General features: G+C 34.6%; 2 protein-coding genes across 2 annotated transcripts in view; both read right to left on the bottom strand.

The window, feature by feature from the left end:
- Nucleotides 1-11138: 11138 nt before the first annotated feature.
- LOC131944246 (uncharacterized) lies at nucleotides 11139-12589 on the bottom strand. The gene has a single exon (XM_059304785.1). It carries the CDS (start codon nucleotides 12497-12499, stop codon nucleotides 11450-11452), a length of 1050 nt encoding a protein of 349 aa, XP_059160768.1. The 5' UTR covers nucleotides 12500-12589; the 3' UTR covers nucleotides 11139-11449.
- A 5-nt stretch (nucleotides 12590-12594) lies between these two features.
- The window catches only part of LOC131944245 (uncharacterized), a 61431-nt gene continuing 49025 nt past the window's right edge, over nucleotides 12595-25000 (bottom strand). Inside the window, exon 15 of the mRNA XM_059304784.1 lies at nucleotides 12595-12702. Coding sequence (XP_059160767.1) covers nucleotides 12595-12702 — 108 coding nt within the window. The remainder of the gene's footprint in view (nucleotides 12703-25000) is intronic.

The following is a 25000-nucleotide window of genomic DNA, read 5'->3' as shown; positions in this document are numbered from 1 at the left end:
TGACTAAAATAGAAAAAAAAAACTTTTACGGTATTTTGGCTCGGTATGCTAGATCTGGCTACTTTTTATCTATAGACCTGGGTAAATGAATAGGCCATATGGAAAATATATCGGCCAGCCACTACTCTCTCAACGAGGGATAAAAACTGACCGCGACTAAAAAATTTCATTTTATGAGCAATAAATGGTAAAAATATCCCACATAGGAACTCTGTGTTAATTTTTGAAGTTTTACACACCTGCGGTCAATAAAAACGGAGAGAGTCTTCCTGTGGCCAAACACTTTAACAAGAGTGGACATTGCATAAAAAACGACTTTTGTGTAACCGCCGTTCGGTTTTGCCATAATTTTTTAAACCGCCTAAACACTGAAACGCGAATTATACTTAAATTCGGCACATGTTCACCAAATGGTTTGAACGAAAAGGTATCTTTCACCTAACCAACCGCCCCCCCCCCCCACCTTCCCCATACACTACGCCCCAACCCCACCCCTATACGGTGTCCAAGCGTCCTTCTCCACGCGTCTTTTCTTTTGGATATCGTGGCATTTAGACAAGACGTGTGTTCAATGTCGAGCTAAGTCCACAATTGTGATGCTGTTTGTCTTTTCTGTCTAATCTGTAACCACACTCTTGTGTGCTGACGAAGAACTTGGGTCGAAACGTCCATAGTATTTGCAACTGTCTTTAACTTTTGAGGTAACTAACACTATAATATGTTTTATTACTTACTACATTCACCCAGGATGTTACAAAAAATGGTCTTACCTTAGGGAAATAATAATACTACCTACTGGAAAGTAATATTATTCCAATCGATTTTATACTATTTTGAGGCAAAAAACTATTGAAGATACTTAGTATTCATCGGTATAATAGTTGAAATACATATTAAAATAATTATCCCAATAAAACTGTATAAAGTAATAATAATTGTAATATAAAGTTTTAGTTACTTTATCGACGGACTCTGTGCAGTTCTAATTACTTTGTGTTATTTGTAGGCGCGCAATTCAACGTAATTTTAAAATGGAAAAATACTGATTAAAACTTTAACCCACAGCGCCTCCACATAACATTTAATCATCAATACATAAATCGTTCAAATTTGTAATAAACAAAAATTATATATGTTTGTAGTAAGTATAAATAGAGCATTCGTGGTGAATTAAAGTACATGCTAGGTCTACTAAAATACTGTTTTTTAAATATTTATCAGTCGTCACAAACCAATGAAGAAGACTAATGCAAACAAGCAGGCAATGCAAACTGATGATGCCTGGCTGTGATGTCACTAATATTGTAAGTAAGATGCTGGATGATTTTTAAAAAATGTAAATTAAATATAATTGATTAAAATGTCCATGCTGAATCGTACGTGCGAAATTGAGTATATAACATAGACATTACATTCAACATTTTTGTATACTTATTCCTAATATGAAGTCTTTCACGATAGCAGTTTTGCGCCCATCCCACTCCCCCCCCCCCCCCACCCTTCCACATTTTCCCAATCTTCAGACCACAGACAAATCAATCAAGGAAAAAAGATTGAAATCTTTTGGTTATTAATTATTAACATTAATTTTAAATAATATTTTATACGAGCCGACCCGCGGCGTATCATACGTTGCTATTTGGGTTTTTGATTTTCTACTTTTCAGTAATTCATAATTTGTGAAATCGACAGTACCAATGCTGCCACTGAAAATATTCTCTTTAAAACACTATCAGTAGCTCGTTAAGGACGATAACCGGCTCTACGATTGTAAACATTTAACGTGAACCACAGTTCACCAGACCATGTAGGGGTGGGGGTGGTACAGCTTGGTGTTTTCTAACGTCTCCAAGAAGAGAATTATATATATAGATAGGAAATTTTAATTAATTCATAAAAATTAATTAGGCATCCAATTAAGTCGAATTTGATGTAAGAATGCAGACGAAGCAAGCCAGAAGGACAGAGGAAGTAAGTTAAAAAAAAATCGCTTGTAAAAATCTGACTTAAACGCAAAACGTGATTTAGTAGATGCAGTGATGTCTTTAAAATAAAAGTAGCAAATATGTTTGGATATAGCGATGTTTACATATAAGTAAACAGTATAGTGTTTTTCTTAAAGTCATCAGTGCTGAGCTTATTTTTGTTTTGTTTTAGTAAGATAACTGAAAATTGTTTAGCGAACGAGTTTAAATCGCATGGCTAACAGTGTTTCTTCCAAACTTTTTTCACCGGGGGCACATGATATTTTCGGGGGTGCGAACAACTTTTTCCGGGGGAACTGGGGGAAGGGCGGTAGACTTTCTTCGAAGAGATGCCTGAAAGGAAATCTGAGTGCTAATGAAGTATTATCCTGTGGCCTTTTTACTCCAGTTTATTCAATATTTTATACTCGGTTGACACAAATAGCACAACACTTGTAACTATACAACAACTTCTTTATCTTCAGTGGAAATCATGTTCTATATAATTAATTTAGATGAAAAATGATATCTCCTCCTGGCTAACGAGATTTCGATTTTAAGCGAGAAAGACCGAGATTTAGACGCCTTATTGAGAATGTCTTTAAACTATAATAAGAAACTTTTTTTCAATCATTACGTCCAAAATTAAACAAAAGCGAGTTTTAACACATGCATAATTACCTACAAACGTAGCATGTAGTAAAACATGATGGTGATTTTATTGATAAAGATTTCTAAATTACAGTAGAATTTTCAAAATCATTTCGACAGTAGATCTTTAGAATGTATGCTAAAAGAAACAAGTCAGATGGTGAACAAAGTATAATATTTGATCGTGTTTGGTTATATGTAAAATGTAGTAACTGAATAAGTCGTTATGGTAGTTAATTTATATATGTATACTGCTAACAGACACAGTGCTACAAAAGTATTTATATTCATTTATCTATGCCTTTTTACTTTATATTTTCTACAAAAAATTGTTTATTTAGGTGTTGTATACATTTTTTATGGATAAAATAGTTAAATTAGGGGCCTAATGGGTTCCAAATTGATCAAAGACACACATAAACCATGTAATAAAAGGTATTTTGAATATACGTTTTCCTTAAACATTTACGCATGTTAGACCTAGCACAATATAAATATTTATATCTACTCCAACGAATGAATCAAGTGCGTTTAGTTTCTTTCTAGCACCAAGAACATTGTAATAAAGCAATGCTTGTCAAAGTAAATCTAGGTCAGGGAGCTACAGAACATTGATCAGTCTGAACAACACAACTAGAGGCAAATCTTCTACCACTTATTTCAAATATTGTAGTGAATTTTTAGGAATCAGTCAATTGTGCTTAGTAGGGCAAGAAGAAAAATTCTTATCTTAATAAAAAGTAGTTATTATAGCATGAAAATTAAATGACTTATTACGCCAAGCTAGATCTTTAATTAGACTTATCTTAGTGCTAGTTAGGAGCAAGCCTATATTATGGAATTCTACTTTAAGTCGATGATATTTTTATGTTATTTGCATGTTTGATGTATTATTGTTTAAGAACAACTTATTGATGTTATATGTAATTTGTATCATCGTAAAGGGAATTGTCTGTGGTTTCAGATTATACGAATTATTAGAATTTTAGGAGATCGCGTTAAGTTTTTATATAGAGTTATTTGGGGCATGTTAGCACAAAACCAGAGGAAATTTTCACAGGTAAGCGTTAGAATTCGTGCCAAGAGCAAGGTGTCATCCGAGACGCTCGCGGGTGGGGTATATAAACCGGCAGCTTAGCCTTAGAGGGGATGGAGAAACGACGGCCCTAGCCAGTAATTTATGCAGCACACGTATTGGCGCTATAGTCTTGTTAGATGCGCGCTACACAGACAATTCCCGCTCAAGAAAGATAGTAAAATAAAGATTTGCAGAAGACTGCTTATTCTTCATTCTTGATCATCTCTGACTGAGAGTGAGAGCGAGAAGAGAAGAAAAATATAACAATTGAAAGTTTCATTTTGTGTCAGCAAACACATCACAATATCTATCGCTACTCATGTACCACTGCCTTTAAACTCACACTCCCTACCCCACTACCCCGTTATTAACAATTCAATATTAATATTTTAGTTTTTTGATTAATCGAACGGTAAAGTAATATTTTAGTAAGACGCTAAACATGAATAAAAGAAAATCAAATGCTTTCCAGTACCATACTCAACAAATAACACTAAACACTTCTAGTCCCCTGCAATCACATCCGCTTCTCTCACCAAAACTCCTGGCCAAAGAAAATATCAACATAAAACGCGCATGCACTAAGGGCAGGAGATCCACAAAAATGTCAACTTTGTGATGAGACACGTGAATATAAATGAAGTGGTTGTCTTAGTATAACTGTAAATACATCTATTTTAGTATATGAAAGCCAATCAACGCACTTCTCTCTGTATATCAAATTTTTGCCGTAAGTATGCGATCACAAATTACGATACGTTACAGATGGATTCTTTTATTGTTATGGTAGAGTTAGGGTCAGTTGATAATAAATTAAGATTTAGATAGGTAAGTGTAATAAAATTTTGAAATATTTGAAAATAGTCTCGGTAAATCATACTCCTCGTTAAGACTTTTACGTTGAAAAAATGAAATGCAATTAGTGGCAATTATACGAATGAATGTTATTATTCCAGTCAATGTGCGTAATAGCTTAGGGTAGATTGGAGCGTATTAGGGCCGGAACTACAGTGCCACCAGACCCCGCAATGCGGGGGGGGGGGGGGGGAAGGGGGGCACCATATTTAGGGGCCCACAGCCTACCATATTAATTTTTTTCATAGTTAAAAAAAATTACTTTTCTTTCATTTTTGACTTGATGGTTGTTTTGTAAATAGATTACCGTAGCTGCGGTTGGATTATCTTTGTTTTATAGACACCACCCCAAATTCTTGTATATTCTTTTTCCCTTTGTTTTTAAACCACTGTGAAAGCCGATTCCTCTTTCTACTACAATCAAAATTATCAAAGACAAACTTTCAAACCAATTTCCCTTTTTTAAATAGTTTAATAGGGGCGTCACAAGCTCCTTTTAATAGATTTTGTACTAAACAAATTAAAAAGCAATTACTTCTCTTAATTATTATTTTTTATTAAGTAATCACTAAAGAATGACATTGTATAAAAAGGAAATGTATTTAAAATTAATAATATAAATACAAAAAACATAAAATTAAACATAACACGAGACACCATTACATATACTACGCTTTCATGTTTTATATTCTTACTAGACTTACCCGTCATACCTTGGATAACTGTGGGTTTCGGGGGTCATCCATAAATGACATCACGTCTGTGACTTATCATCACCAAATATCCAGACCCCCACATTCAAAAAGAGGTTTTCCATCTTTTAAAAACACCGATTTCGGCTGAGCATGGGTCTGACCACACTTTCACTTCATATACTGACGTCACATGTGACCTTTTAAAAGTTCTATTAATTTTAATGACACCCACTTTAAAATTTAGCCTTCATTCTCCAAAGCAAACTTTAAAATGCCTTTCTGGCATATCGAGCCATGGCCACCTATAGCAGGGGTCGGCAACCTGCGGCTCGCGAGCCGCATGCGGATCTTTTGATAACAAGTTGCGGCTCTCCAGCTCCTTGCACAAATACTAATAATCTTAATAAAAAAATTAAATATTTGAAATTAAAATATGTTAGTGGCTCTTTAAAACCAGGGAAATATTGAAAATTATAACTTTTGGCTCTTCCGCTTCAAAAGGTTGCCGACCCCTGACCTATAGGATGTTTACATAACGTGAAAACCCGCAATTTTGCTCGAGGTAAACATGGCATAAAAATGGTCGGAAGTCCGGTCCGGACGCCATATTGTTGTTAGCAATCGACCTCGCCTCCAAGTTAGCGAGTAATCCTACTATATCTAGATCTAGAACCTAGATATAGATTGATGAATCCCACACATTCTCGAATTAGATGATCATTGAAGCTAAACAAAGATTTATCTATATATATAAAAAGCAATGTATGTCTGTGTGTGTGTGTGTGTGTCTGTGTGTCCTTTATGCATTACTACACCTCTCATCACATCGCCGTGAAACTTTGGGAAGTTGTTGAGAATATTCCTGGGGAGGTTTCTGCGAAAAAAAAATTTCAAATTCGCAGGGGTGGCGCCCCGGTAGGGCGCGATTTGTTTTTCTCTATATACGGTATATAAAAATAAAAGTCTATTTTGATTTCCCACTGTTCATCCGATAGCCATGAGACTTTGGGGAGTTCATTATACCACTCTAGGGAAGGGTTCTGTAAAAAAATAATTTTTACTTTCGCAAGGGCGGCGCCAGTGGAGGGTCCGATTTTTCTCCATTTACGGTATATAAAAATAAAAGTCTATTTTGATTTCACATTGTTTATCCGATAGGCATGAAAGTTTGGGTAGTTGATTAGAACACTCAAAGGAAGGGTTCTGTACAAAAATCATTTTTATTTTCGCAAGGGCGGCGCCACGGGAGGGTGCGATTTTTCTCTATGTACAGTATATAAAAATAATAAAAGTGAATTGCCGTGACACCGTTCTGACACACGATCTGCCATGAAACTTTAGAAAGTTGTTGAGAATATTCATGGGGAGATTTCTGCGAAAAAAATATTTCAAATTCGCAGGGGTGGTGCCCCGACACGACGCGATTTTTTTCTATATACGGTATATAAAAATAAAAGTCGATTTTGGTTTGGCATCGTTAATCCGATAGCCATGAGACTTTGGGGAATTCATTATACCACTCTACGGAAGGGTTCTGTAAACAATAATTTATAATTTCGCAAGGGCGGCGCCACGGGAGTGTGCGATTTTTCTCTATATACGGTTTATAAAATAAGTCGATTTTGGTGTGACACCGTTATCCGATAGCCATGAGACTTTGGGGGAGTTGATTAGAACAATTCAGGGAAGGGTTCTGTAAAAAAAGACCTTTATTAATTTCGCAAGGGCGTCGCCACGGGCGGCTGCGATTTTTCTCTATATACGGTTTATAAAATTTCGTTTTTTTTTTCGTTTTCACACCGTTCATCTGTGTACCAAGAAACATTGGGGAGATGATTAGATCACTCAATGGTAGGGTTCTGTGAAAAATATTGTTTAATATTGCAAGGGCGGCGCACCACCGGAGGGGGGGGGGCGATTTTGTTTCTCTATATACGGTATATAAAAAATAAAACTCGGATGCGGTTCATCCGAGTACCATGAAACTTTAGGAAGTAGATGAGAATACTCCCGAGAATATTTCTGCGAAAAAGAAAACTAAAGTTTCTTACGGGCGGCGCCATATAGGGTACAACTTTCGTCAATACACGGTTTGGTGCCCAGAGTTTTAGAGCGACTAAGATGGCACTTGGCATCCGTTAATCGAGCGTCTTTTATAGCGAGTAGTAAGGGGTACTACTATATTCAGCGGTAAAACTACAACAGGCTTCTAAAAATAACTTTGTAACGCGAGGAAATCCTGTACAGTTTCGTCACCTTGCGAAAGAAGAAAAAATAACTGTTTGAATATGAGGAACCTACTGTAGAGTTTCGTCACTTTGCGAATGATGCAATAAGCATCTATTATTAGACGATCCAGGCCGAAATTGAGACCGAGCATCTAATAATAGACCATTAGTAACGCTAGCATATTGCATCAGTCGAACTGATGTTTAAAACACGTCAAATAATTTTTGTATGTGTTAAAGAAAAAAATCCTGTTCATTTGTGTCACTTTAGCGAATGACGAAATCTGCATCATTGTATGCTATTTGGCACGCTGGGTTATCCTATGAGCACGATGGCGCCTGTTAGTTTTAAGGAGCTAGGGGCCTTACGCTGCGCCTCTGCGGTAGTGTAATTGGGGGGTGGGGGGGGCTCCTGAGAGCGCCACTCTACGTCCCTGACATATGGGTGGTCACTGAAGTGTGTTCTACCTAATTATTTCGGTGAGTGATTAATATACACTCAAGATTTTCATGCGGTAGTGTAGGAAAACCCGTGTCCCGATAATTATTATCCAAACGCAGGCAATGTTGACATTTAAATAACACAGTTTTAGAAAACAAGGTGATGCGTCTAAGAACATATGATTGGTAAAGCATTGGTGATATCCTTCTAATATATTTCGTCAGACTTTATTCTATCCCCGCGGCAACGCGCGGGGGACGGGTACGCTAGTTTAAAATAATTAAGGCCTGAAATAGATTCTAGATGTAGAATTTACATTTAGTCTAGATCTAGAATTTGCGTAAAGTCTAGTGACCTAGATCTAGATCTTGATTAATAACTTGTTCTTCTTTCGACAGCTGATCTGTAGATCTATAGAAATTTAGTGTAAAACTAAATGAAAAAGACAGTTGAAAATTGATATAAGTTTTGGAACGTAATAAATATAGCAAACGGACGTATTGTTAAAGTTATAGCCGACAGAAAATTAGCTTTAGAATGCGTTTAACATTGAAATGGGAACACAATCTTCTTCGAAAGAAGCCGCCATTATTGATGTAAAAAGTAAACAAATCATGTGACGTCACTATTCAGTCAAAGTTTGAAACTCTAAAATTTAATGTAGTTAATCTACCAATGAATAAACCAATTAATTAATTAATGTCTTTAAATAAATTAGTGATTAACAGTCTGTCTGAAAACAAAAATTGTTCTCTACCTACATACTATTTTACAGCTCTCCACATAGCGCAGATTCTCTCCAGTAGTAAATCAGACAAACAAAAAAAAAATTCAAACATGTAAACAAAGTTGAGTTTTAGTAGTATACTAGACTACCCGTCATCCCTTGGATAACTGTGTGTTTAGGGGGTCATCCATAAAAAAACATCACGTCTGTCACTTATCTTCACAAAAAATCAGACCCCACATTCAAAAAGATGGTTTTTTTTATCTTTAAAAACACCGATTTCGGATTATCCCTTCATATACTGACGTCACAGGTGACCTACTCAACCCTACTTCACCTGCCCAGTGTCCTGCCAAGTCTCAGACAACATGTTTTTATCGTTTAAAAAGCGATTCCGGCCGAGCATGTCTCTCTATCACTTCCTGTGCTAAGGACAAAGAAATAGATGAACTCTACTTCACATTCCCTGTATCCTGCCAAGTTCAGATAGGCAACTTTAACATTCACATCTAAAAAATAAACAAATAAAAAAAAATAGAAAAAAAAAATAACATTGACGTGTCTAGAACCCATGCCAACCGCATGAAAGCCTCTTACACTAACAACTTAGCTATTTAGATTCGTGACGTCCCTGATGTAATTTTATGGTATACTTTAATACTTATGCAACTTGAATTAGCCAATTACATAGCTAGACAAACAAAGATTTATATAAAATAATGAAGTTCTGAAATTATCTAGATCTAGATTGGTGGCACACAGCATTCAATTGCTAAACCGAACCAACGACCTACCTGGCGCCACTGCGGTAGTTAAACCGGTGGCTACCTGACACCAGGGCCAGTGGCGTAGGCACACCCATAGACACCTCGGTATATATATAAAAAGTATGAGGGAGTGCAAATCGAAAGTTTAAGGGGAAGTGCAAATCGAAAGTTTGTCCCCAGGTAAAAATTGGACCCCCCCCCCCCTTGAGACGATCTTGGCTACGCCACTGACCAGGGCTGTCGCCGAGCTGTGTGTACCTCACTATTACGAGGGTGATTAACATACACTACAGGCTTTCATACGGCACTCTCTGGGGAATCTGGTCGGTACCACAACAGCTTAAATCCAAGAAACATAGCGCTGGCATTGTTTTTATTTAAATAAATCAGTTTTATTTTTAAAACTGGCCACGCGTATAAAGCTATACGATTGGCAGCGTATTGATGAAATCCTCTTAAAATATTGCGTCAGCCCGCAACGTCGTGCTGAACAGGTACACTACTTATTTATTCATTAGATCAATTAATTTTGAAGACTACACGTAATGGAGATATTTTTTTTATTAAAATTATTAGTATACAAATTCTTCCTGCTTACACTCATTAAAAAAAGTTACAAATGACAGAAGAAAACAAATACGAACAAAATTAGGAAAGTCCAATGTTATGTCATGACTTTTCGTTTTAAAAAAAAATCACTAGCGAATAGTGTTTAAAACTAATCATATTTTTTGTCAATAATAGAAATAACAAAATAACATATCGTTAAAGTTCGTGACAATTGAAAACAGTATAGCAGAAATATTGTAGTCATTAAAAAAAATCGTAATCGAGAATTTGCACCTCCCTGAGCCCGAAAACCTCAGTTTTCCTATTTAGTCAGTTTTTATGTGAACATAATAACTTGAGTACCGTTTCAGTAATAATGACAAAATTTGAGATATATATGTATTTAAAAAAAATAATTTTGTATCAACTTTGGAACGACTTCCGGAACCGTAAGTGACTTACATTTTACCTCCAATGAAAAGCCCATAACTTGAGTTTTGTTTATGTTAGATGGACGAAATTTACTTATTAGGAATACTTTGTAAGCGGATGCATCTATCACATTTTGAACGATTTCCTTTACATTTTTGACATATAACGTGACTTAATTATTTGTTTAATTAATTTAAAAAACAAAATAGTTTCTTTTTAATGTATACATTTTGCCCTTTATTATGCACACACTGGTTTCGTTCATGCAGTTCGCAAATACTTTCTATGCTTGATTATATCGTATATAAGTTCAGTAGCAATTCTTTTTTTTCTATTGAAAGTTATATTTGGGTTGAAAGTGACATAATTCCGTAGCGGTTAGAAAGATAAAGGAAAAGTACTAGGTCTTATCTAGCGTTTTTCCTTTTAAAAAGTCTATTTATTGTACCTCCACGTCGCATTGAAGCTTATTTTAATTACATTTGAAATATTTTGAAATTCCATACATGTTGCTGAATTTCTGACCTAAAGAGTAAGAGAACTACATTATAAAGATTAAGCCGGAAACCCAAAGAGTTTTAGTCGTAATATACTAAATGAACATTTAAAAAATTCAAGCATATATATATATATATATATATATATATATATATATATATATATATATATATATATATATATATATATATATATATATATATATATATATATATATATATATATATATATGATATATGCATCATTTTCTGAGTGATATGCATTATAAATCTAACTAATTTTATCGAGTGTATGTGACCCAAATATACATTTATTGACAAAAAAAGCACCACTACAGGATTCTTGGTAATACTCTGATTGACACATTTGGTGTTTTAGTTAAATATGTCAGGCTTGATCTGCAGTGGCTAATAAGCAGAGATACTCTACTTCAGAGATTTACGATTTAAAATAAATAATTTAAAATTTTAATAGTAAACGGTGTATCTTTTAAAATAGAACTATAGTCACTTTAATTAAAGCAATGTAATTTAAATAGCTTAAAGCATATACCATAATTAGTATTATTGTTGAGATATGTGGTAGCGCTTAATGATTTCTGCTTCCATTGTTTTTAAATCATCAGCCGCTTTTTGTTCTATCTTTTTCTTTTCCTTTTCCAACTTATCTTTTAGTTTAGCGTCCATTTCTTCTTTCATTTTCGCTCTTTCTTTTTCTTTTAAATCATTTAGCTGTTTTAGTTGTTCCTCCAGTTCTTTTTGTTTTTCTATCATTTCCTGTTCAAGTTTTAGCTTTGCTTTTCTTTTTTTCTCTTCTGCCTCCTTTTTAATTGCCTCTTCTCTGGCCTTAGATTCTTCTCTGTTTTTTACTACTGTTTTGTTAAATTCTATTGTGTCGCTAAGATTCTTTCTGGCTTCTTTTACGTTTTCAAATAGTTTATGTAGCGCCCCAGTCCCTCGATCTTTTGTTTGCAAGTCTTGTATCAGTTCATCAATTTGAGGCATGAGTTTTTGTAATTTTTCGATCTTTTGAATCTCATCGCTCTTTGAATATTCTTGAATGTTTTTCATGTTGTCCAAAATAACTCTTTGCTTTATTAAAATATCTTTTTCAATCACATTTATATTTGACGTTACCATCATATGTTTACGCTTATCTTCAACCTTTTTAAAAGAATCATTTGTGTATCGTCTACCGCTATTTTGTAGCTGATCAACTGCATTAACTAGATTTTTTACTTGCTGATATTTTTCATATTCATCTTCCGTCACGTTGTTGAACAGAACTATCCTATTGTTGCAGTCATCCAATAGCGATCTAAAAAGTCCCATTTGACTGTTGCAATAAGTTTCCACAGTCATGTTATTCTTTGACGCTTCTCTTTTAAAATTATCACCGTTGCACATTACTATGATGCCATAGTTTTTCAGAAAGTCTTCGCCTAGAATTCCTTTAAATAGTTGTATTGCTTTTTGTTCCTCTTTAGTAAAACGGTTGCCAAACTTAACGACAACCAGGAAGGCGTGGTATCCTTCGGGATTGCTTATCATAGCATCTTCTAAAGCCTTAGAAAGTAATTCAATATCTTCACATTCCTCTGAGTCTGTGTCCATAACACCAGGGGCCTCAACAACTTGTATGATGCGGTCATCAAATTCGCTGAACTCATAATTAGCCCTTTTTGTAACAGAATCTGTTCTGAAATTGCTTATAAAGCATCTGATTTTCGTAAAATTGCATTTCCAGTAGCGCTTTTTCCATTTCCAGTTTTGCCTATTAGGACAAGATCAATGTGCTTAGAGATGCTCATTTCGTCCTAAAAAAAACAATATAACAAAATCAAAGCATTTACAATGGAAAGTTAATGTACATAATATAGTTATACTACTAAAAGTAACTGGCATTTACACGTAGTACCACTTCTTATATAATCGTCTATTTAATAAAAATCTTAAATCTAACTTAATATAATTAGTAATCTGTGTTTTACAAATTCTAGCTAACGGTTTTGACAAGACATACCCTTTAAATGTAAACTAAATTATATGCTATTTTGATGCACACTACTGGAATCTAAAATACCGAGTTGAATGTTGCGAACGAAGTGCCATAGCAGCACTTACATACCAGGTTAGACTACAAAAGCGAGGGCTGGTGATTAACAAGGGCCGAAAAAGGTCGCTATTTCGCGCAAATGGCGCGATAGGTTAATTGCCGTTCTCACATCGAGGGCTAAAATAAATAAAACAGTAGCAATGTAGACACAGTTTACAAAAAGTGTCATCTTTTAAATCTAATTATTGCGACTAGCCTCGATAGACCCCAATATTTCTTATACATATATATATATATATATATATATATATATATATATATATATATATATATATATATATATATATATATATATATATATATATATATATATATCAAGGCAGTGCTGCTCTATGGCTTTGAGACTTGGAGGGTTACGAAGATAAATACTGATAGGCGACAGGCATTCGTAAACAAATGCTTACGACTTATACTTAAAATAAGATGGCCAGACAAAATATCAAACAAAGACCTGTGGCAAATTTTAAAGCAACAGCCAATAGAGAAAGATATCAAGGCCCGTAAATGGGGATGGATCGGACACACATTAAGAAAAGAAAAAGAAAAGAACATCGCAAAACATGCTTTGGACTGGAATCCCCAGGGAAAAAGGAGGGTGGGCCGGCCAAGTAAGACATGGAGAAGAACGATTGAAGAAGAGGCGAAAATAACTGGGCTCACATGGGCACAGATAAAGGGGAGCAGTCCAAAACCGAGTCCGCTGGAGATGTGTGGTTGCAGCCCTTTGCTCCCCAGGGGCCACAAACGAATGATATATATATATATATATATATATATATATATATATATATATATATATATATATATATATATATATATATATATATATATATATATATATATATATATATATATATATGGTCGCAAACCGTCTAACTCAAAAAAATTCAATTTTCTGTTTTTTACATAAATCAAAAGCCAGTATGATTCCCCATAATCCCTGAAAATATTTTAGAAATCTGTAGAATGATTATCGAGATTTAATCATTTGAACAAACCGCCTATTATTTCTAGCGCTAAAAATCTCGGCGCAAAACGAACATCGCTATATTTGTCAGTACACTTTTGATCGGAAACGCAGTCGCACACTGCAATCACACGATTTTACACCACAGCAGTCAAATTACTTATTCGTAAAAATATTTGATTGATTATTTTCATCTATTCTATTATATTTTATCATTTAAAAAAATAATAAACATAGAGTATTTGTTTAAATTAGCCTATTACCAGTAGATTTTTAAGAACCAAACTGATTTGTTTACATTTTCTTTAGGCTTACACAATGCTTTGAAACTAGATCTTCATTCTAGAATCTAAATCTAGATCTAGAGATCAATTGAAACAATATTATTAGAATTACATTTCCACAAGCCTGTGCAATAAATTTAATTATTGTTAATTCACTAATAGCTTTATATTGAGGGTTTAGCTACGTGTTAAGAAAAGTTTATATGGTAGGTCACAAAATGTTTGGCGTACATGTTAAACAACATGCTTAGTTGTCTTTAGTAAATGCCTGTATGATTAATTTTGATATTAATGGCCAACTATTGAGATGGCTATTCAGTTCAATCAGTGTTTCTTCAAGGGTCGGCGTGGTCGAGTCGGTAAAGCTCATGGTTGCTAAACCGAAAAGTCTCGAGTTCGAACCCTCGGGCAGATGAGGCTCGTTAGCTGGGGACAGCCACTCTTCTAGGAGAGACAACTCCAAAATTAAACAACTGCTGCCTTGTAGTTTGTTCTTGGTTGGACAAAGGCTATGGAAGCAAATCCAAAAAGAAAAGCAGGCTGAAATCGGAGTCAATGGCCTCAATGGCGCATAACCAGTTGATACGTAACGCTTAATTGTGTTGGAGGCGTGGTCGAGTCGGCAAAAAGCTCATGGTTGATAAATTCGAACAAAGTCTATAGTTCAAACCCACTTGCAGATAAATCTCGATCCCCCTCAACACTAATAATTAAGAACGAAGAAGAAGAAGTGTTTCTTCTAGAATTTTTTCTCCGGGGGGGGGGGGGGCACTTGAAATTTTCGGAGGGGTGGGGGCGGTAGACTTTCTTCGGGGTGGGGGTGGGGGCGGACACTGTTAAAAGTATATATTTTCTATATAAATTATATAAATTTCATTTCGTTCGGGGGGGGGGGGGGGGGCGGTAAATGCCTGGAAGAAACTCCGAGTTCAATAAATAATAAGCATGCTTCAATATATAACGCATTAAAACATGAGCTTAGCAATTATCTTACTACAGTGATGAGTATTACATGTTTAGATTTCAGATCAAAATTGAAATTATTTAATCACATGATATGAAATTGTATTGACAGATGTTACCATACAGCAGAGGGAAAAGGCTAATTAAACTTAGCTAGAAATCTCAAGCTGTCAAGTAACAAAATGATGTCATTTTATTAGTCAAAAAAGATTCCAGTCTGACTGACCAAAATAAAAAATCAATTTTATTTTTTCAAGATACCAGCTTCTCTCTCAACAAGCCAGCCTCTCTCAACAGACCATTATTACTATACAACAGACCCGCCTCTCTCAAAAGACCAGCCTCTCTCAACATTCCAGCTTCTCTCAACACACCAGTCTTACCATACAACAGATCGACCTCTCTCAACAGACCAGTCTTACCATACAACAGATCAGCCTCTCTCAACTGAAAAATCTTACCATACAAGACATCAGCATCTCTCAGCAGACCAGCCTCTCTCAATTGACCAATCTTACATACAAGTCACCGGCATCTCTCAACAGACCAGCCTCTCTCAACTGACCAAAATTACCATACAAGACACCAGCATCTCTCAACAGACCAGCCTCTCTCAACTGACCAATCTTACATACATGTCACCAGCATCTATCAACAGAACAACCTCTTTCAGCTAACCAATATTACCATACAAGACACCAGCTTCTTTCAACTGACCAGATTCACTCAACTGACCAATGTTAACACACAAGACGCAAGCATCTCTCAACTGACCAATCTTACCATACAAGACACCCGTATCTTTCAACAGACCAGATTCTCTCAACTGACCAATCTTACCATACAAGATACCAGCATCTCTCAACTGAAAAATCTTACCATACAAGACACCAGCATCTCTCAACAGACCAGCCTCTCTCAACTGACCAATCTTACCATACAAGACACCAGCATCTCTAAACTGACCAATCTTACCAAACGTGACACCAATCTCACTTAACATACCAGTCGTAAAATGCAAAAGACCGAAATCTCTCAACAGACAAGTCTTACAATGAAATAGACCAGCCTCTCTCAACTGACCAATCTTACCATACAAGACACCACCCTTTTTTAACAGACCAGTCAGACATATCAAGAATTTAATGCGACAGATATTCGTGCACTACACAGTGTTTCTTCCAGACTTTTTTCTCCGGGGGGGGCACTTGAAATTTTCGGGGGGGCGGTAGACTTTCTTCGGGGGGGCGGACACTGTTAAAAGTATATATTTTCTATATAAATTATATAAATTTCGTTTCGTTCGGGGGGGCGGTAAAAATTTTTCGGGGGGGCTAAGCCCCCCCCCCCCGAAGAGATGCCTGGAAGAAACTCTGGCACTACAGTACAACCTTGATGCTACTATCTACTTCAAAGTGAATTAGCAGATAGCTGGCAATTGCTAAACTAGGGTCGCAACCTTATGACCTCATCTGTAGCCCCTGACCAGTTGTACATGGGCAGAAAAAAAGATAAAAGTTTTCATATGAGCACCTAAAAGCAAGTCATAAATACACATTTTTATAAACATGTTGCCATTTTTTATATTTCTTCGTGCGATGTTTATTTAAAGAATAAATAAACAAATAAACACAGTTTTGTTTTGTTGCATTTTGTGAAATAAGTAAACCTTTAGTCATTATTAATATAGTTAATGTGTTATGTCTCGTTCATACAATATTTGACAGCAAGGTTTATATTATTACTATTATCATTCTGCAAATGCAGCACCCACCAGTGTAAGTAAAATAAACTATGAGAAGAGAAACGTAATTAATAAAGCATAAACTTCAACAATAAACACGTATAGTGCTAAATACAGCCATAATGAGTATATAGTCGAAAGAGATAAAGCCATACTAAAACATCTCTACTAAAATTAAACTAATCCCATAAAGTAGAATAAACTCAAATAATTAAAATATGAGCCCTAAGTTATAATCGAAATATTATAAAGTGTTAATTCTAGCATAAAAAAACATAAACATAACTAAATCACGTTCATTGGACAAAACGAACGAAGGTGGCAGAGACCGAAATTCTCGGTTCAAATAAGCTAAGTCTGCGCGCGAAGAGATAGACGGTTTGCAGCGAAAGTTTTAGACCCAGCAAAACCGACTATCTTTTAAACCTGCTATAATGTTGTAAATATCAACAAAACTCATTTTAAAACGCTACAGTATAGTTGGTAGAGAGTTTCTTCGCACATATCATTAAGAAAAAAAAATTGTATTAGAGCGATCAACAATGAAATAATTAGTTTTTTGTCTCTCCTGTAAAATTTACATTTTCGGAGTTTGCGACCGAAACCATCGATATATATATATATATATATATATATATATATATATATATATATACATATATATATATATATATATATATATATATATATATATATATATAACATAGAGGAGACTTAAGTAAGTCATTGCGTACATTTGTTAACAGTAATTTCAATTTAGAAGTAACTTTTTATTGACTAGTCTTCTTTGTTAAAATACAATCACAAATTCACCTTCATAAAAAAATACCTGTTCCAGTTTCCCGCATGTTGTCAGTTCCTGTTTTATGTAGCACGCAAGTGCTTCCTATTGACCACTCTATTAACGCTTAGCTGTAGCTGGCGTATTTGTACTTGACATTGTCTTCGGTAAATTTCGAGGTAAACAGCCGCACTATTTTCTAAGAAAATATAACTTTAAAACTAGAATTGGTTTCTTCAACGTTCAGCTCTTTATTTTTTATTAGAATTTCCATTTACAATCCTTCTATTACATTAAATATATTCTGGCTTTACCCGAGAATTTCTAAAAAAAATGTGTTATTTTTCCTAAAACGTAAAATGTTATTTAAACCTAGCATAATGGATCCCGAATCTATTACCAAGTTATATACATAGTATAGACCAAATTCTTTCACTAGGACATTACTTACAACTTAATAAGTGAAACACATTATATATATTTATATAAATATAATATACGCACATATTTTTTATCTTTCGTAATAAATTTATTCATTATATGCTTATTGGAGTTACAATTATAATTATTAGTATCACCATTATGTCACCAATTACTTAAAACAAGGTAATTAAAAAGTCTAGTGACAATTTAAGCGCAATTTCCATATGTTATCTAAAAATAGCTATGTCGTAGCGTCAATCAAGAGCAGGGTTAGTAAAACCATTGGTTAGTTATTAAAACGTTTTTTATTAAAATTTTTTTCAGTATTTTACATGTTTTATTTACAATAGAGTTAAATGACTAAAACCATTGCGCGCCTAGCTACTGAACGTGACGGCGCAGCCATTGAACGTGATGGCGCAGCTATTGAACGTGATGGCGCGTGTGGTGTGGTTGGATAAACATGCCTACTAATTCGGTCCAAATTTTAATTAATTCAAAATTTTTTCTGTGACCAAACGAAAGGATATTTTTGAAAACTTTCTTCGGCAATATTGTTCTAAATTATGGCAGGAATCGATTGGTAAATGTTTTAAGTCGCTAAGAGGTCTGGTTGCCGAGATATGGGCCAAAAACTGCATTTTTTTCCGAGGTTTTTTTGGCTTTTCCGGGAAATCCAGGAAGGAATTCCGGAATTTTTTTGGCCCACTATCATCCTCGTAACTTGCTTAACATAATTGCTTTTGGAACTAGTCCTCGATATTGCTTCGTTGAGGAGGAGATACGACTTAAAGCTGCGAACACACATCCATACATTCATACATTCATACATTCATACATCCAGAAATGACGGGTCAATAAACGCAATTCTCCAGAATGGAAATTGCGCTAAAACTATTCCAAGTAGAGAAGTTGTTCAGACCATCCTACTTGATGTGTTGCATGATTGTATTGATTGGTGTTAGTTAAAAGGGTACGATTTGATTCTTTTGTTGAAATTGGGGCTTACCAAACTAAATTAGACAAAGTTTTAAATTTTTACTTTCTCGTATACGAAGTATAGAGGAAGTATTGTAATCGTGCAAAAAATATCGAAATCGAGATTTTCACAAATCTAGACGTTTTACACCTCCATGAGTCGGAAACACATAGTTTTGACATTTTGTCCATGTATCTGTGGTTGTATATATGTGTGTGTAAGTATTTATTTATAAATGCTGATCAGGTACATTTACAATGTTTAAATTTAACGCCAACGAGATTACGTGCAGTGATGACATATTTAACATAATGATTACGGCTCATGTTTGCAGAACCGAAAAGTCCCGAGTTCGATTATCCGGGCACATTTCACAATCACTGACCGGCGGCAAAGGCTACACTCGCTGCAATTGCACAACCAAATGCACGAAAATCGCTTCTTGGGGTCGTTTATGTATTACGTCCACTCTTAGGGTTAAAAAATCGACTATTGTGGACGCGTGTGTACGGGGAGGGTGGAGGTCTGGTCAATGTTGACGTCAAGATTATGAATTTAACATTAAAATGATTTCATATAAAATTTAAAAAAATAATTTAAAAAACTGCATATAAAATATACTAATTAAATCTGTTGTTCTCGTGTTAAAAACACAAGCTTAATATGTGGATAAATGTATCAGAGATGTAACTGTAAATCGCCCGACAAAAACAAGTGGCAAATTTTTGATAGCTCGAAAGTGGGGAGGGGGGGGGTGTTAATTGCCACGGCAATTTTCTCTATTAATTCATGGTATTTTCAAGTTTATTTTTCAACATTTTAAAGAAGTGAAACCCAAGTTTAAATGCAATTAGATCTAAAACAGGTGCATAGCGGGGGGGGGGGGCACCGGAACCGCACCAGTGACACCAATTAGGGGGGGGGGGGGTGATACCAAGTCAAAAAATAGCAAAATATATACAGACATATGATAATTCCACTTAAATAAGTGGTCAGTTAGAGTGTTAAATAGTCTTTTAAGAACAAATTTGACAAATCCCGACAAGGGTGGAAGGGGGGGGGGGGGGGTAACACCATGGCGTAAACCTGCTAATGATAGAGAAAAATGCTACATCAAGCTGTATGTATAACCGACTTTAGATAAAAATCGTTAGTATTATATCTGTGCATGGTTTAAAGCAATCTCTACCTTCTATCAAATTTTGAGTAATTTCCGTTGACCGGAAGTACTAATTTACGCTATTTCCGATTTCTCAAAAAATGCATGTAAATTTATAAAGTACTAATAATATTGCGCACTATTACGCACATTTTTTTTGGTGCTCGCGTGGTGCGCAATTTTTTTTTCTACTAGATTTTATTCTATTTTTAAAAGTTTAAGTAAACAAAAATCATGTCTATATTCCGAGTTGACATCCCACGTAGTGTTATATTAGAATATTCGAGAAAGTTTAGGGGAGATCACTCCCGGTTTATTTTCTTTCTCGTACACGAAGTATAGAGTAAGTTTTGTAATCCTGAGTTAGAAAACATAGTTTTGCAATTTTTTCCCGTGTGTCTATGTGTGTATGTATGTGTATATGTATATGTATGTGAACACGATAACTTGAGTACCGTTACAGTCAGTTTGATGACATTTCATATACAAGTATTATATCAAATTTGTAGTTTTGTATCAACTTTTAAACGATTTCTAGTAAATGAATTTTACTTTTGGTTTTTCAATAGCCTATAACTTGAGTACTGTTTCAGACAGATAAACCAAACTTAACATATAAGTAAAAAATCTAATTATCTGCCTTCCTTCTATTACACGTTGAGTAGATTCCGTAGACCGGAAGTGGTAATTTACGCTATTTCCGATTTCTCAAAAAACGAATATGAATTTAAAAAGTACAAATATTTCGCAATATTATACACAAATTGTTTGCCGTCCGCTTCGTGCGCACAATTCTTTTTTCTACGAGATTCTATTCTATTTTTAAAAGTTTAAGTAATTAAAAATGGATTGAAAAATATGTCGAGTTGCCTTCCCCCGAGAAAGTTTATGGGAGATCACATCCGCTTTATTTGTTATAAAACGAGAAATAAAATACAAAGGGATTGTGGTAATGAATCCGAGGAGGCTATTACTTACAAATGTTACGATTGTTAAGAATTATAAGGCATCTACAAAAGCAAAAAAATCCCATAAAATACAAAAATAAATGTTTAATACTTTGCAGTTTTTGTTTGGTATGGCAAAAAACATTTAAATAAACCAAGGGCTTAAAATGTAGGGCTTAGTTTATACTAAGTCGTTTAGAGTATACTTAGTTTTGTCAACACTTTCTGGGCTCAACTTATATTTAGGCCTAGTAAAGATGTTGATGAAAATATCGAATTTATAGCATAGCAAGGTTCACATTACATGTAATTGAATTAGTAATCTGACGGAAAAGAGGGTGGAGGGTGTTTCAACTCAAAATTTGTGTGGATAACTGGATAACCCCCAAGTGTAAAAACTACAAGTTAATATGCTATTCTAAATGCCGTAAACGTTCATCTTGTTGTAACAAGTGAAAATGTTGATTAAAAATATAGTACAATAAAATAATTTGAATGTTTCTGTCCTTATCTTTATTAATAATTTATAAAGACCTAATTCATGATCCTTACGATATTAAAAGAAAGCCTAGCCAGATGATCTTCTATTTCGAAATTCGGACAGTTCATCACGGCAAGAGTCCGCTGACTGGCCGGCCTAAGGGCCGAAACTAAGTAAAGGTTCGGACTTTGGCTGTTCAATGGTAGGTCATAATTGGCGTGCTTTGGCCGCTTTCGGGCTTTAACGTAACACACACATCCACACACACACACACACACACACACACACACACATCCATACATATGTGTATATATATATATATATATATATATATATATATATATGGCGGCCGCCCCGGGCGCCGACCCTTGGGGGGCGCCAAAAGGGGTGGAAATGTTTTTTTAAAGCTCATTTTAAGCTGCAGTTTTGAATTATAAACAGAGTAAAGAAATTTAACGGCTGAGAGCCTTTGCGTACTGATTTAACTGTTTTCTACCTTGATTGCTAACTGTAAAATATATATCCTTAAGAAACAGTGACCGGAACGTGAATCATATGAGTCTGCTGATCGTTTTGACCTCCGCGGAAGCCAGAGACTGAATTACCGAAGCTCTCGGGTTTGATGGAACCCACTGTTCTAAGCTCTTTTGATTTTCTTCTTTTTATTCGTTTCGGCTTCCTAAAGAACATAGGCATAGGCAACACTTCGTCAACTCATTTTTTGAAGATCGAACCCTAATAATCCAGCCTCCTCCTTCTCTATTTCAAACGATTTCCTTCAGAACTTATTTAGTCTTTTTCTCTTTCACTTTCCCCATGGACTTCACACAAGCACCTGCATAGGGATGTTATTTTTTGTCTTCCTCATATTGTGTCCTAACCACCACCTTTTCATTCTCCACTGTCTTTAACCTAGCTCCGAGCCATAAAATAAAAGACACATCGTATTTAGCTATAGATCCTGATTGAATTTTTTTGACTATGCATTTGAATTCCATATCGACTTAGAATGTTAATACGCATTTTATCGCATGCTGATTCTAATCTGAACGTCATGAGCGTCAGCTATTATCATTACACCCGTTATTACTGCTTCTTCGTCCCGTACAATTTGTTGTTGATTGTGTGCGAGAAGACAGCGCACATCTGCGAAATCCAAGACTTCGAGCTGCTGTGTCTGTTGGATTCCAATTTGTTTCTTCTAGCTTGCTACACTATACAATCAACCAGTCAACAAAATACCCATGACGTATTCCAATGTGAACAATAATTTGCTATTGTATGTCAATTGTATGACCGTAATCTAACAAACTTATAATCCAAATATGTACTATAGCATAACAGAGACTGGTCCAAAGATAAAATATAAAAAGAAAATCATACAGCGTAATTATTAATTTTTTTCCAGACTAGTCCCACACACACACACACACACACACACATATATATATATATATATATATATATATATATATATATATATATATATATATATATATATATATATATATATATATATATATATATATATATATATATATATATATAGGGCCTATATAGGGGGGCGCCAAAATAAAAGTTCGCCCCGGGCGCCGGGAGGGGTCGCTACGCATATATATATATATATATATATATATATATATATATATATATATATATATAGGGCCTATATAGGGGGGCGCCAAAATAAAAGTTCGCCCCGGGCGCCGGGAGGGGTCGCTACGCATATATATATATATATATATATATATATATATATATATATATATATATATATATATATATATATATATATATATATATATATATATATATATATATATATATATACGGCCAAATCATACATTGGCCGGCCAATTTGTGCATTACCTATGATGCCCTAGCTCAGTGGTTCCCAAACTTTTTCGAATGGCGATCCCTTTTAATAAAATGTAAGTGACCCTCGACCCCCATAAAATTAAAAAGCCGAAATTAGTATGGAAATTAATAAGCACTAAAATAAGATTTGCTAGAAGACTTTCAATATGAACTATTATTGATAACTATTTTAATACGATTAGTAAAATTGCATGCTATTTATTAAACATTAATTTATTGTTAACGCTAACCTATGTAATTATCAACATTCCATGTATTTCTTAATTTTGTTTTTAATCGGAGAATAGTGTTGAAAATCTATTCTCGAAAGGTCAATCAACTTTACGTTTAGGTATGAATGTGTGTGCAGTTTTTTATCTTACGCGGAATCATTCTGCAAATCAAAGAATTCATCTTGTAATTCATCGGGAATGCTGCCAACATCTAGGGAAGAAGAGAATGGTTAATGCAGATTCTTCTTCTTTCATCTCAGAGAAATAGCGCCGCAGTTAGTTTTCAAGAGATTCAAAATGCCCAGAAATTGCTTCTTTCAAAAATTTAATTATCTTACAATCAGATTCATCTACTACACTGCAGAGTTTCTCAAATATACAATATTTCCAAGATTTATTTTCTTCGCAAATTTTGCAGCTTTGATAAAAAATCCCCGAGATTATCATATGAAGTGATAACATTCGCTTATGTTTTCTGAATCTTCAGGTTAATGGGGAAGGCTCCGGTAAAAAAAACTTTTTAAATACTCGTTAGAAAACAGTTATTTCTTTACAGCTTTATTAAGATACATCCGCATATGCATTTCCACTAAAAAAATTTTTTGAAAAAATCTTCGTAACTATGACAACGGCGGCCATCTTGAAAAATTAACCCCTTCGTAGATTTTCCACCATTCACAAAATATTACATTTTAAGCCCTATAAATAATCAATTCATAATCTTCTTCCATATTTTGGGGCAATCAGCTAAAAATTTTAAGTGCATATCTTCAAACTAATTTTTTGTGAATTTTCAAAATTTGTGTCCGTTCAAAACACTAGTATTAATGCCCCAAAATTCCCAAAATTCCTCGCCCCCGAAAAAATTCAAGTACCCCCACCCCTCTCCGGGGACAAAAAAGTCTTAAAGAAAGACTGGTCGCATTTGTAGATAATACAAATTAAGGAAGAACCTACCGGAAGAGATGCATGTAAAAAATTCACGCAAAAAAAAGTCTGAAAGAAACACTTTTACTTACATGTGAAATTTCATTTATCTATCTGAAATAGTACTCAATGTATAGGCTTTTGAAAAATTCAAAGTAGAAAAAGTACCACTTCCAATTATTAGAAATCGCTCAAAAGTTGGTACGGATTTACGATTTTTATTAAATACTTATATATGGAATTTCATCAACCTA

The sequence above is a fragment of the Physella acuta genome, unplaced genomic scaffold (genome assembly GCF_028476545.2).
Source record: "Physella acuta isolate Inbredline_101_S28 unplaced genomic scaffold, ASM2847654v3 ptg000486l, whole genome shotgun sequence".
NCBI classification, from domain to species: domain Eukaryota; kingdom Metazoa; phylum Mollusca; class Gastropoda; family Physidae; genus Physella; species Physella acuta.
The sequence above is the reverse complement of the archived record's forward strand: the minus strand, read 5'-3'. Positions and strand labels throughout refer to the sequence as shown.

Excerpts from the sequence above, each read along its gene's own strand:
- LOC131944246 (XM_059304785.1), bottom strand. The coding sequence starts at position 12,499 with ATGGACACAGACTCAGAGGAATGTGAAGATATTGAATTACTTTCTAAG.